The sequence below is a fragment of the Vombatus ursinus genome, unplaced genomic scaffold (assembly GCF_900497805.2).
Source record: "Vombatus ursinus unplaced genomic scaffold, bare-nosed wombat genome assembly UNPS02005459.1, whole genome shotgun sequence".
In the NCBI taxonomy this organism is placed as follows: Eukaryota; Metazoa; Chordata; class Mammalia; order Diprotodontia; family Vombatidae; genus Vombatus; species Vombatus ursinus.
The window spans coordinates 3,489,470-3,502,322 of record NW_020945237.1 but is presented as its reverse complement, the minus strand read 5'-3'; the positions used below and the strand labels follow the sequence as shown (position 1 = coordinate 3,502,322).

Below are 12,853 nucleotides of genomic sequence, written 5' to 3'. Positions count from 1 at the left end.
GTAGTCCCCAGAGCGCCAGTAATTCCACACCCGGGGAAGAGCCTGACTACCCTCCCCAAAAGCCTCCAGGCCCTCCAGCTGGTGGGAGCAGCACTTCCTGAAACGGCTGGAGCCCAGCGGGAGCGGCAGCGGCAGCGGCAGCGGGAGCAGGAGCAGGACCAGCCGCTGCCACTGTCCGGGAAGCTCTCTCCTCCTTGGGCCACTCCAGGCACAGGCCGTGGGAGGCCTGCAGGTTAGAGGTAGAGACATTCTAACACCCCGCATCTTTTGGAGTAAGTTGTTTTAACCCCTTCTCTTAACTCAGCAGCAGTGGCCAGGGTGGGAGTTTGGGGGACGGGGACACTAGGGAGTGCTGGGGCTCTGTGAATGCGGCCTCAGTTTCTCCCCCGGGCTTCTGTGCGTTTCCTCTGCATGCAGCAGGACGTGGGGGGAGGGTCGCCCTGAGCCAGCTCCCTGGGGAAGCGGGGGAGGGAGGAGGGCATTATCAGCCCCTGGGGTGGGGGTGAGGGGGGAGCTGGAGCTGACGCTGAGTTGGTCAGGATGGCCCACCCCCCGTTCTACCTCCCTGTGTGCCTGCCTGCCCAGGAGGGGGCTAGCTGGAGGGCCCAAGCCCTGCAGCTGCATGTTCCCTCCCTGATCTGCAGAGGAGGGTGCGTTCTGTTGCTGGTTTGGGAAGAGGGGGTTGGTTTGCCAGGCAAGGGCTGGCTCAGCCTGGGTGCCTAGCTCAGGCTCTGGGTGGCCCCCTTGGCAACGGGCAAAAATAGTGCCCGTTATGTTAATAATTGTAGCATTATCTCTTTGGATTGTTGGAAGGGAACCACCATGTCTGATAACCATCTTTTTAAAAAGCCATCTTCTTTGCTGGAATACCCAACCAATATCTGGTATCACAACAATAATACTTCTAATGATAGTCATTTCATCTTAAAGCATTCAATCTAGGGATCTCAGGGTGCTTTACAAGCTTTTAATCTCACAGAACCTGTTTGAGCTAAGTATTATTTTCTAAAGTACTAAAAGGAGCCCTGGTTTCATAGGTCATTGACATGGGGTACTTCTTTCACAAAGTAGCACTGATCACTTCAACTTTGTGTGGCTACAAATTTCAGCATCCTTCTGAATTTTGGTGATGAGTGGAATTCAAGAACCTGAGTTCAAATCCCACCGCTTCAGATACTCCCTGTGTGACCTCTAGCAAATAACTCAACCATTCTGTTTCTATGTTCCTTATCTGTAAAATGAGGGTGTTGGACTGAATGCTCTCCAATGTCCCCCCTAGGCATTAGATCTATCAACTTGTCAATTGACTACCTGTGTGAGTTTTGCCAGCTATTGCCTGTCCCTGGGCCTCAGTTTCCTCATTTGTAATACAAGGGGGTTGGACTAACTGGCTTCTGAGGGCCTTTTCAGATCAAGATCTAAGATCCTATGAACTTTGGTTGTCAGACCAAGAATACAAAATCACTGACTTCTACTAGAAACCTGTCCAGCTTAACCAAAGTGGAAACTTCCATTTTTCCAGACCCTGACATTACTAGCCCTCGGCTGACGCTGCTGGGGTCATCACAGTAAGCATTACAGGAGGTAGTATTTGTAGGGGTCCAAAAGGTAACTGAGTCTAAACATACCCAGGGAGCCTCAGGTGGCTAAGATTCATGAATGGCACATTGGCCATGGGAACTAATGAAGAGCCTCCAATGGAGGCAGAAATCGTCAGAGAACATATCTGTGCCTCATGAAGTTGCAGATCTTTGCACCTCTACGTGAGAGCCGCTCACCAGACAAGTGGCTCAATTCGCAAATCTATTGATAATCTAAAACGGAGTGATCATTTTTAACTGCTAAAACAAAAAAATCTAAAATTTTCGATTCTTGTTCAGTCACGTCCAACTCTTCATGACCCCATTTGGGGTTTTCCTGGCAGAGATACTGTACTAATTTGCAATTTCCTTCTCTAGTTCATTTTACAGATGAGGAAAGTGAGGAAATTAGGGTAAAATGACTCGCCCAGGGTCACATAGCTAGCAAGTGTCTGGGGTCAGATTTGAACTCATGAAGATGAGTCTTCCTGACTCCAGGCCTGGCACTCCATGCGCTATGGTGCCACTTAGCTGCCCAGTTTTCAGTTGTAAGCCCCTTTAAACTTAATGAGCCAAAGTATGGCTTGTATCGAGAGAAAGGGAGGAACCAATTAACAGTCATTTATTAAGCACCTACTATGTGCCAGGCACTGAGGACACAAAGATAAAAAGTAAACAGTCTCCTTCCTCAAACAGCCAGGAAGACCTACGTTCAAGTGCTGCCGCTGACACAAACCGGCTTCATGCTACTGCCTTCCTTCTGTTGATTATCTCCACTTTATCCTGTAGATAACTTGTTTGGACTCAGTTGCTTTTATACTGTCTTTTTCATTAGATGGTAAACTCTTTGAGAACAGATATTGTCTTTTGCCTTTCTATCCCCAGCACTCAGTACAATGCCTGACACATAGTAGGTGCTTCATAGGTGAGTATTGACTGACTAGCTATGTGATCCTGGATAAGTGCTTTAACTTCTCAGTGCTCTAGGCCAGTGGGGTCATACTCAAGAGAAAGGGCACTAATCCAGACATAAGAATCCCATATACAGGCCCCACTTTGACTTAGTTTTAAAATGTAATTTTATTTATGTTTTATTGTATTTTTATTGATTTTAAATAATTAACTTATTAATTTATTATAATAAATAATAATACATTCATTAATTATTTAAATTAATTAAATTAAATATTTCCCAGTTACATTTTAATCTGGTTGGGCCGCACTGGAGGGTACTTACTGCTCCAAATCTGGCCCTCAGCTGCATGTCTTAAACCTCTGCTCTAGGCTGCTTCCCAAGATTCAGAGAAGGTGCTGACCTACATTAGTTCAAAGAGTTCCTGGTATCGATGAAATTATGAGTCCAGTCCCTATGCTCTTTGGATTGGGTAACAATCATTGCTACGGTGATTAATTCATAGTAGATGCCTAATAAATGCTTGATGACTGAACGATTAACCTGCTCTGTGACCCTGCACAAAGCACTTCAACTTTCTGAGCCTCAGTTTCCTCATCTATTAAGTGAGGGATAGTCCTTTATTATTTTCTCCACTCTTCAGGTTTTGAGGACCCTTTTCCCTCATTATTCTGGGCATTGAGGTGGCGAAGTGGATAAAGCATCAAGCTTGGAGACAGGAAGACTCATCTTCCTGAATTCAAATTTAGGCTCAGACACATAGTAGCTATGTAACCCTGGGAAAGCCACTTCACACTGTTTGCCTCAGTTTCCTCATCTGTAAAATAAGCTGGAAAAGGAAATGGCAAACCTCTCTAGTATGTCTGCCAAGAAAACCCCAAATAAGATCATGGAGAGTCGGACACGTCTAAAGAACAACTTAATTGAATCAGTGCTTTGAGTTTATGGTCTCACTTTTTACTTCAGTGAGAAAATTGAGACCATTCACCGTGAAATCTACCCTTCTCTGCCTAAGAGCTTTCTATTTCTCAAAGGACTGAGCATGTGAAGTGGCTAGTGAAAATGTCCTTATCCCCATTTTGTTGTTTTTGTTCAGTCATTTCAGTTGTGTCTGATTGTAACCGCTTTGGAGATTTTCTTGGCAAAGATACTGGAGCGGTTTGCCATTTCCTTCTCTAGCTCATTTTACAGATGAGGAAACTGAGGCAAACAGGGTGAAGTGGCTTGCCCAAGGTCACACAGCTGGCTAGTAAGTATCTGACGCCTGATTTGAATTCAGGAACATCAGCCTTCCTGACTCCAGGGAGTTCTACTGCCCAATCCCCATTTTACTGATAAGGAAATCTAGCTTCCCGGAGTAACTTGTACAAGGTTATAACAGAAGAGCGTGGACTCATTCAAGTCTTCTTATGATGAATCATTTGCAGGGGTGGGGCTCCATTGCTTGTCCGAACATTGCTTTATTGAATCAGTCAGAATTGCCTGTGCGCTGGACCTGCCTACTTCCTTGAATCAATCAAAACCTTTGATTTGTGTGAGACTTGGGCTAGCCCTGGGGAAATTGTATATTTAAAAAAAAACCCCAGAGATTTCTGCTGGGCTAAAGACGAAGGAGTGAGGTCAGTGAAGAATTGTGTCAGAAAGAACTGGCAGCCCTAAGGCAAGGGAGGAAAGGAGGAAGAGAAGGTAGGGCTGAGCTATTCTGGACCAGGGAGATAATGAGGCTGACCATTGGCCCTGCAGGCATCTCTAAGCCGAAGGCTCCCACTGATACCATACCACCTGCCTGATAACAGCCACCTATTCCAGGACTGAGGGAAGTTCTATGGCAAAGGTCTGTCCTTGCCCCAGCTTCCTCTCTCAGTGCCTGCCTATCCATAGACACCAATATAACCTGCTGCTTTATTATTTCCAGGAACCCAAATCTTGCCTCAATCACAAAGAAGCTAGACATAGACGCAGATGTAAGTGTAAGTTATATGCCTCTCACAGTTACGGGTAGGAGATGTGTTCTTAACTAAACAGAACATAGAGACAATGATAAAAGATAAAATAGATAACTTATTACATGAAACTGAAAAGCTTCTCCTGGGATAAAATTAATGCATCTAGGATAAGACAGGAAGCAGTCAAATGGGAGGGGGGGAATCTTTCTGTGAAACTTGTCAGACAAGAGTTTGGTATGCAAGATCTATAAACAATTATTACATACATACACATCCATACATCTGTGTGCATGGATCTGTGTATGTATATGTATATATATATGTATATGGACATTGTATGTCCATGTACATATATAAAACTGATAGTCATTCCCCAATAAAGAAATGATCAAAGAATGTGAACAGTTCTCAAAAGAAGTATTGTAAAATGTTTACAATCCCATGAAAGAGTGCTCCAAGTTACTAATAATAAGAGAAATGTCAATCAAAACAACACTGAGGTTTCCTCTCACACCCCGCAAATTGGCAAAGGTGACAAAAATGGCAATTGTCTTATGTTGAAGAGTTGTAGAATTGTAGATGCACTGCTACATAATTGGTAGAACTGTGAAATGGTATGGCCGTTTTGGAATTATGCAAATAAAGTGCCTAGAACGTCCATACCTTTTGAATCAGATACTCCTTTACTAGAGTAACTTAATGGAGTCGTTTGCTCTCCAAGAAAACCACCGAAAGCAGGGAAGCTCTCATATGTTGTACGCCAGAATAGTTATAACAGCACTTTTTGTGATAGCAAAGAATTGGAAACAAAGTAGATGCCCCTTGATTGGGGAATGGATAAACAAATTGTGGTACATGAATGTAATGGGAATATTATTGTGCTGTAAGAAATTACATATGTGATGAATACAGAGAAGCATAGAACAATTTATATGAACTGATGCGGATGAAATAAGCAAAGCCAAGAAAACAATGTACACACTAATGACAACAATGTAAATGGAAACAACAACCACACATAAAAAATCAAAACTGAATAACAATAAAGATCTAGCATGATTAGAATGAAAAGATATGACATGCATCCCCAAATCCACCCCTTTGGGAGGTGGGAGGTCCACAGGTATCACATACTGCATGTGTTTGGGGATTTTTTTTTCAGTGTATTGATTAGTTGGCTCATTCTCTCTCTCTCTGTCTCTGTGTGTGTGTGTGTGTGTGTGTGTGTGTCTCTGTCTCTCTGTCTTGTCTTTAAAAATATTATTTGTTCTATGGCATGACTCTCTGGAAGAGTGAAGGAAAGGGATCCTAGGGAAAATGGATTATATATATATCTATATATCTATATATATCTATATATCTATATAAAAGAAGACACTAATAAAAACTTAGTTTTAAAAAATATATAAATGTAAGTTAAGGCAAAGAACCAAAGCCAGAGCAATTGTGATCATATTAGTAACTTTTTGTCAAAAACAAATTCCATCAATTCACAGAGAAGGGACTTTAGGGGCTATCATATTCCCCTGGGCTTAAATTGAGCTAATTTTTTATAACAATGTTACATACTACTCTTATCGTTGTAAAGAAAATGCTTTGTAAACTGTACAGTACCATATAAATGGGAGTTGCTGTTATTACAGCCTAACTTTTTGATATGAAATGTCATTGGTATATGCAAAAATATTAAGTTCTGTTTGGGGAAAGCTAAATGTACTTATCTTTTCCAGGTCCAGTTCATCTCATCTGTTCATGCAGATTTGCTAGGATTTCTGCCAAGTTAACAAAGGCACTTTAAAACCTCCCAGGCAAACTTCAAAGGGTAAGTACCAGGCTTTTCGGGTTATCCTTTATTTACCATTATTTTCTCTCCTCTTCTGTGTCATACTCTAGTGACTAGTGACACGTTTCTTTCCCTGGAAATGAGAAGGAAACATGACAAACTTCATTTTTGTGCTGGTTCATGCTAGACTTGCTATTTCTAAAAGCAGTCAAATTAAGTCAGCTGTCCCTTTAAGTTACTAGGTGGTGCAATGGATTAAATGCAAGACCTGGAGTCATGAAGACTTCTCTTCATTAGTTCAAATCTGACTGCAGATGCTTACTGCGTGACCCTAGGGAAGTCACTTTACCCTGTTTGCCTCAGTTTCCTCATCTGTAAAATGAGCTGGAGAAGGAAAATGACAAACCACTCCAGTATCTTTGCCAAGAAAACCCCAAATAGGGTCACAAAAATTGAAAATTGTTTTAGTTACCATACAGACAATAGTGACTGAAGTCATACTACCATTTGTCCAGATTAGTCTTGAGATAGAGTGCACTAAGTGTTCAGCAAACTATAGGCCTCACTCAGTACAATCGCCTTTATCTGTAACCCATATTCTGGAGCAGCCACTTACTTGCCTGCTCACCTTAGGAAGCTTGTTATACTGAAAAAGGTACCTGGATTTGAATTCTGCCTTTTTTACTTAACTCTGTAGCACAGGGCAAATTACATAAACTCTCTGGACCTTGTTTATCACCTGAAAAATGAAGGGGATGGACTAGCTGGTCAGTAAGGTCCCTTACAGCATTAAATCCTAAGCCATTCCCTGGGCCTCCATTTTCTCCTCATGTAAAATGACGTGATCTCTCAAATCTCTTCCATCTCTAAATCTATGCTCCTACCCATGTGCCCATGGGATTCACTAAAATTACATGAGATATATCACCTAAAATTTTTTATTAGGTAGCTTTTTGATTCACAATATTTGGTCAGCAGATTGGAGTGATTAGACCCAGTTCTGGCACCACTTTATTATCATCTTGGGCAAGTCAGTGACCCTCTCAATGCCCCTGGCTATTTCCTAATTCTCTAAATTACACATGAGTTGCTGATCCTCGTACTATGTGCCAGGCACTAAGCCAATCATTTTACAAATATTAATTCATTTGATCTTCACAACAACCTTGAGTGGTAGGTGCTGTTAGTATTTCCATCTTACAGTTGAGGAAACCAAAGCAGACAGAAGTTAAGTGATAATAATTAAAATAATATTTATATAGTACCTACTGTGTGCCAGGCACTGTGCTAAGTGCTTTACAAATATTAGCTTATTTGGGCCTCACAACAACTCTGTGAGGTAGGTGCTATTATTATCCCCATTTAACAACTGAGGAAACTGAGGCAAATAGAGGTTAAGTAACTTGCCCAGAATTACATAGCTAGTAAATGTCTAAGGCCAGGTTTGAACGCTGGTCTTTCTGACTCCAGACCCAGTGCTCTAACCACTTTACCACCCATCTGCCTCATAGATTGCTGTAAAATTTTTAAACATTGCTTTCAGTTCAAATAAAGATGTCTTATCCATTTTTATTATCATTATTCTTTGTCTTATCACTTTCATTGTTCTCTTACTAAGAATACAATTATAGACAGTACTCAGGATTTATAAGTCAGATTTGACAGGGGGTGGGGTAGGGGTGGGAATTATAGCCTGTAGCTGGATAAATACAACACATCTCTTCAATTCCCCATCCCCAAAAAACTCACTTGTCCCTCCCTAGAGCGGAATATACCACCTACTGATTCATCATCTCATAGATATATGGAAGCAGCATTAAGAATAAGTTGTAGGGGTAATGTCATTTGGAAGCATTTTCAGGGAGCTAGAATACAATTACCCTACTGGGCTTGGAATGTGCCTGGAGAGATGAAGGTTAACATTTACCTCGTGGACAAATGCTCTGGTATCTTGACTCATTGAAGATCTTGTGGTCTTTAGCACTCTTAGGGATTTTTAATCTCTAGCATCTGAAAGAAGAGCCATTCCAGAACTGGCCAGCCACAGAAGGGTAAGCCGTGAGGGAATAAAAGTAGGAGAACTTGGAATATTTTGACTGATGATCATAAAATCAGATAGCCGTAGATCTCAGAGCTGTAAGAAACCTCACATCAGTCAGCTCTCTACCTTCAGGCAGATGAATCATTAATTCTGGTTTCATGGATGAGTGAGTGAGGTGTAGGGAGTGTGACTTATCCAAGATTACATTGCTAGCCAGGGGCCTGACTGTACTCTTTCCTAACTTTAAACAGTGCTAGGAGACTGTGTAAAGATGAGAACAATGCCATATTTTGAGCTATAGAAAATAAGCCCAGATTGATTTATTCTGCCTGTTCGTTCCTGACGGTTCAGGTAAACTGTACAAAAAGTTAGATTTGGTTAAACCAATCTCAATGTGTTTTCATTAAACTATTTCCATATGAATACTTTATGAAGCAACAGGGGAAGTGGGGGTAGGGGTGGAGAAGGTCTGACTTGTATCACTTGGCTGCTTTAATTCAGATTTCTTCTATAAAAATGAGAAGATTGGAGCAGATCAGTGTTTTGGTCTCAGGACCCCTTTATACACTTAAAAATTACTGAGGACTTCTCCAAAGATTTTTTGCTTATATGGGTTATAGCTATCAGCATTTATTAGAAATTAAAACATCATAGTATTACTATGAAAATAGTTTTGACCTCACAGACCCTCTGAAAGCATCTTGGGGAACCCAGGGTGTCCTTCAACCACACTTTGGGAATTGCTGGAGGAGATAAACTCTAAAGTCATTCCTAGTTCTAAATATAGTAACCCTACATTTTGGCATGATCATTTCCATGGTAAAAGTGGCCATTCTTAAGGCTGTGTGGTATAGACATAAGGCACTGGACTTAGAGTTTGAAATCGTACTTCAGATGTTCCACTTATTAGCTGTGTGACTCTGAGCAGGTCGCTTAATTTCTCTGTGCCTTGCCTTAAGTATAAAATGAGAAGATTGGAATCAAGAGTCTCCAAGGTCCCTTACAGCACCAAGTCTAAGTTCTTTATCAAATTATATAACAGCAGAGGTTAAAATACATGTGATGCTAAGTATTTGGCCTATGTGCATTCACAATTATTTGGCAATCTAGGGGCTAAATATTCTGAATAAGATGTGCACCCATCTTTTTAAGGTATTTTATCCCTCTGTTAGTCACAGAGAGATTAATTTATTCTATCCTTGTTTCTCAGATATTCTGAATCCCAGAAATTCTCTGTACAGTAGAATTTGTGCAGAAGCTGTAAGTGAAGCTCACAATGCAGGCTTCTCTTTGAAAATAGGAAGGAATTCTGGGTAGCTAGTGTCTCTCAGAATGGTTTAGGTAAAAGGAGGTCCGTGACACCCATAAAGGAAACTATAAGCACCTCCTTCATCTAGCTTTCACCTTTATACTCTAAGGAAAAGGCCAAGCAATGTATGCCAATGGAATTTGAAAGGAGCTGCAAACTCCTTACAGCTGGAAGCTTTCATGTGACTTTATTGGAGGCCTGATGACAGTAATGCTGTCCTTTATTTACAGAGAAGATGCCACTGACTGCCCTCCTCCTGACTCCCAACAATGGAGCATATCCTGAGTGTTTTGTTTCTGTTTTTAATTATGATGATGGATTTGACCCTTCACATTCTTGTCCAGTGCCCCTTAGAACTGGTGGCATGTTTGTAAGCATCCTGAAACATCCATGGCCTTGGATTAGAACACACTTGAGAACTGACCCCACAATTGTGGCCTCATTAGCACCTTCTTCTAACCAATTGAGTTAATCTGCCACAGGCTCTAGAATCATTTAGGAGAGAACTTAAGGTCATCTCCTCCAACTTCTATGTTTTACCTATAAGGAAATTGAAGCCTAGAAGGGTGAAATGGCTTGGCCAATATATCACAAAAGGAATAAAAGCGAAAGAGTTGGGATCTTGTTGCTACACTTTCTCTCTACCATCACATGTGACTACGTAGCTACTTCTTTATGCCAGAGGGCCTTCATGATACATTGGAAAGAACTTTGGCCTAATAACCAAAGGGCTTGCTTTGAAGCCCCAGCTCTGAAATTTAGTAGTTCTAGGGACAAATCATTTTACCTAACTTAGCTTCAGTTTCCTCTTCACCATCCACAGATAACTGGGACCATCAATGTAAATTATTATTGCTGTCCTCTCTCTTGCCTTTTTTTTTTTCTAGCTCAATAAATATTGCTTGGTACTAGAAGGGAAAACAAGCCAACCGAGCCATTGTACTCTACCTAGAAATCAAAATATTTTCTCCTTGCACCCTCAACATCATGTTCTTGGTGGAGGAAAAAAAAAAGTAAATGTATTGGTTGGCCATTTCTGACTTGCTTTTCTCTTTTTCTGCCAATTGGTTATCCAAGGTCAATCAATCATATATTTATTGAGTGCTGACTATGTACCCAGTGCTATTGTACCCATTATGACAAAGTGCTGTGATCTGCTCAGCAATTAGATCCCCAGGGAATGGGGCAGAGAAAAAGGCCTTTGATTTTGCTGGAAATTACAAGGCCATTTGGATAAATCCGAGTTGTACGGGGTCCTGGTTTTCTATTGATTTGTTTTCTACCACAGAAAATTTCTTTAATTTAGGAGGGAGAGTGGTCTGGAAACTACAGGGACATGATTTTCTTTTCATCATTAATATAGCAATAGAAACTGAAGCGATTGTTTATTGCAAGAATATGGTTGATTTATGTGAATGGGTATTGTTTATTTCTCCTCATACTTCCCTTGGAATGGCTTCAATCATCCAAGAAGTTATTGGTAGTTGATCTTAGCCTAGCTATTCTTTTTTCTAATGAATTTAGAAGGAGTCTACTCTTGATTCATTTCCAGTTTGTAAAGTATCTTGGTAATCATGCATTGTTTTCCTTCTTATTATGTTGTTTTCCCTCTTCCCACTAATACCAAGGGCAACTTCAAAGGGAAACTCCAGTGTTTCAGCTTTGTTGATTCATTGGGACACCCTTACCACTTCCCTTATATTTCTAGCCACGTGATTATTCATTTATAGGTATGAATTGAGTACTTGAAGCTCTGTATGACACTTTTTTCACTTCCAATCATGAAAAGACAATTCAGCAATGCACTGTTGCATGTTTTCATTGCATAGTGGTGGTAAAAAAAAAAATGGTAAAATTTAATTCTTAAGATTACTTGAAGTCAAAGTAATTTTAGCTCTCCCTCTGCGTAGGTGTGAGGAAGATGCTGTGAGATCATACCTGGCCACAAACTCTGGTTGTCATAATAATCAGATCTATGATGTCTAAGCATGTGAATGTTTGTTTATATTGCATACATACTTAAGTGTGATACTTTCAGAAAGAGCCCTAGGTTTGGAGTCAGAGGACCTGGGTTGAAGTCCTAGCTCTGGTCCTTCCTACTCATGTAACTTTAGCAAAGTCACCTCTCTGGCCTCAGTTTCCCCACTTGCAGAATGAAAGATTTGGGCCACCAAGAACCCTAAATAGAGGAGCTCTACATCTAAGAAACTTACACTGTATTTGTATTGGAATTCGTGCTAATGATTTCTAATAGGGTTATCCTTTCTATTCTGCCATTAAATTATTTCCTAAAGTTTTATTCTCTTGTGTTTTCTGTCTCTAGTATTTTTTTGACCCAAAGTGATTGCTCAGCCTCCCTAACTGTCATGGGTTGTCGGGATGTCCACGCAGCGACAGTGCTGTCCTTCCTGTGTGGTATTGCCTCTGTGGCAGGACTCTTTGCTGGGACTATGCTTCCTAACTGGAGGAAATTGAGATTAGTCACCTTCAACAAGAATGAGAAGAACCTGACGGTCTACACAGGGCTTTGGGTGAAATGCGCCCGCTACGATCGGAGCAGTGACTGTCTGATGTATGATACAAAGTGGTATTCCTCCGTTGACCAACTGGATCTGCGGGTTCTTCAGTTTGCCCTCCCCCTCAGCATCATCATCGCCATGTCCGCACTCTTACTTTGTCTGATTGGGATGTGTAACACAGCCTTCGGGTCAACCGTGCCCAACATCAAACTGGCCAAGTGTCTGGTCAATAGTGCAGGCTGCCACTTGGTGGCAGGGCTCCTGTTTTTCTTTGCAGGTGTGGTGAGCCTCACCCCAACCATCTGGGTCATCTTCTACAACAATCACCTGAACAAGAAGTTCGAACCCGTCTTTTCGTTTGACTATGCAGTGTATGTCACCATTGCTAGCTCAGGGGGCCTGTTTATGACCTCCCTCTTGCTGTTTCTTTGGTACTGTGCATGCAAAGCTCTGCCTTCTCCTTTCTGGCAGCCCCTGTACTCCCACACTCCCAGCATGCATAGCTATTCTCAGCCCTATTCAGCCAGATCTCGCCTCTCTGCCATTGAAATCGACATCCCAGTGGTTACCCATACCACTTAATGGGAAAATAGTTTGTTTTTAAGGAAAACTTTTAAACCATTCACAAAGCAATGTCTGCAACCTGCCCACAATTTGTCTCGTCTCTGACTAGACCAGGTTGCCGTGTTTTTACAGTCTGATCCAATGAAGTAACTTAACTATTGCTAACTAATTTTCATAAAATGTACATTTTATTTTTTA

At 41.3% G+C, this 12,853-nt stretch overlaps 1 protein-coding gene across 3 annotated transcripts; it reads left to right on the top strand.

Moving 5' to 3' along the window:
* Positions 1-120: 120 nt before the first annotated feature.
* Positions 121-12,847, top strand: CLDN12 (claudin 12). 3 transcript variants are annotated; one of them, XM_027847805.1, is made up of 4 exons: positions 121-272; positions 4,409-4,457; positions 6,170-6,261; positions 11,896-12,847. In XM_027847805.1, the coding sequence occupies exon 4, from the start codon at positions 11,939-11,941 to the stop codon at positions 12,671-12,673; it is 735 nt and encodes a 244-aa protein (XP_027703606.1). In that variant the 5' UTR covers positions 121-272; positions 4,409-4,457; positions 6,170-6,261; positions 11,896-11,938; the 3' UTR covers positions 12,674-12,847. The 3 variants fall into 3 exon arrangements, with proteins under 3 accessions (XP_027703606.1, XP_027703607.1, XP_027703605.1); XM_027847806.1 differs by having other exon boundaries at positions 4,409-4,463; XM_027847804.1 differs by lacking the exon at positions 4,409-4,457.
* The last annotated feature ends 6 nt before the right edge of the window (positions 12,848-12,853 follow it).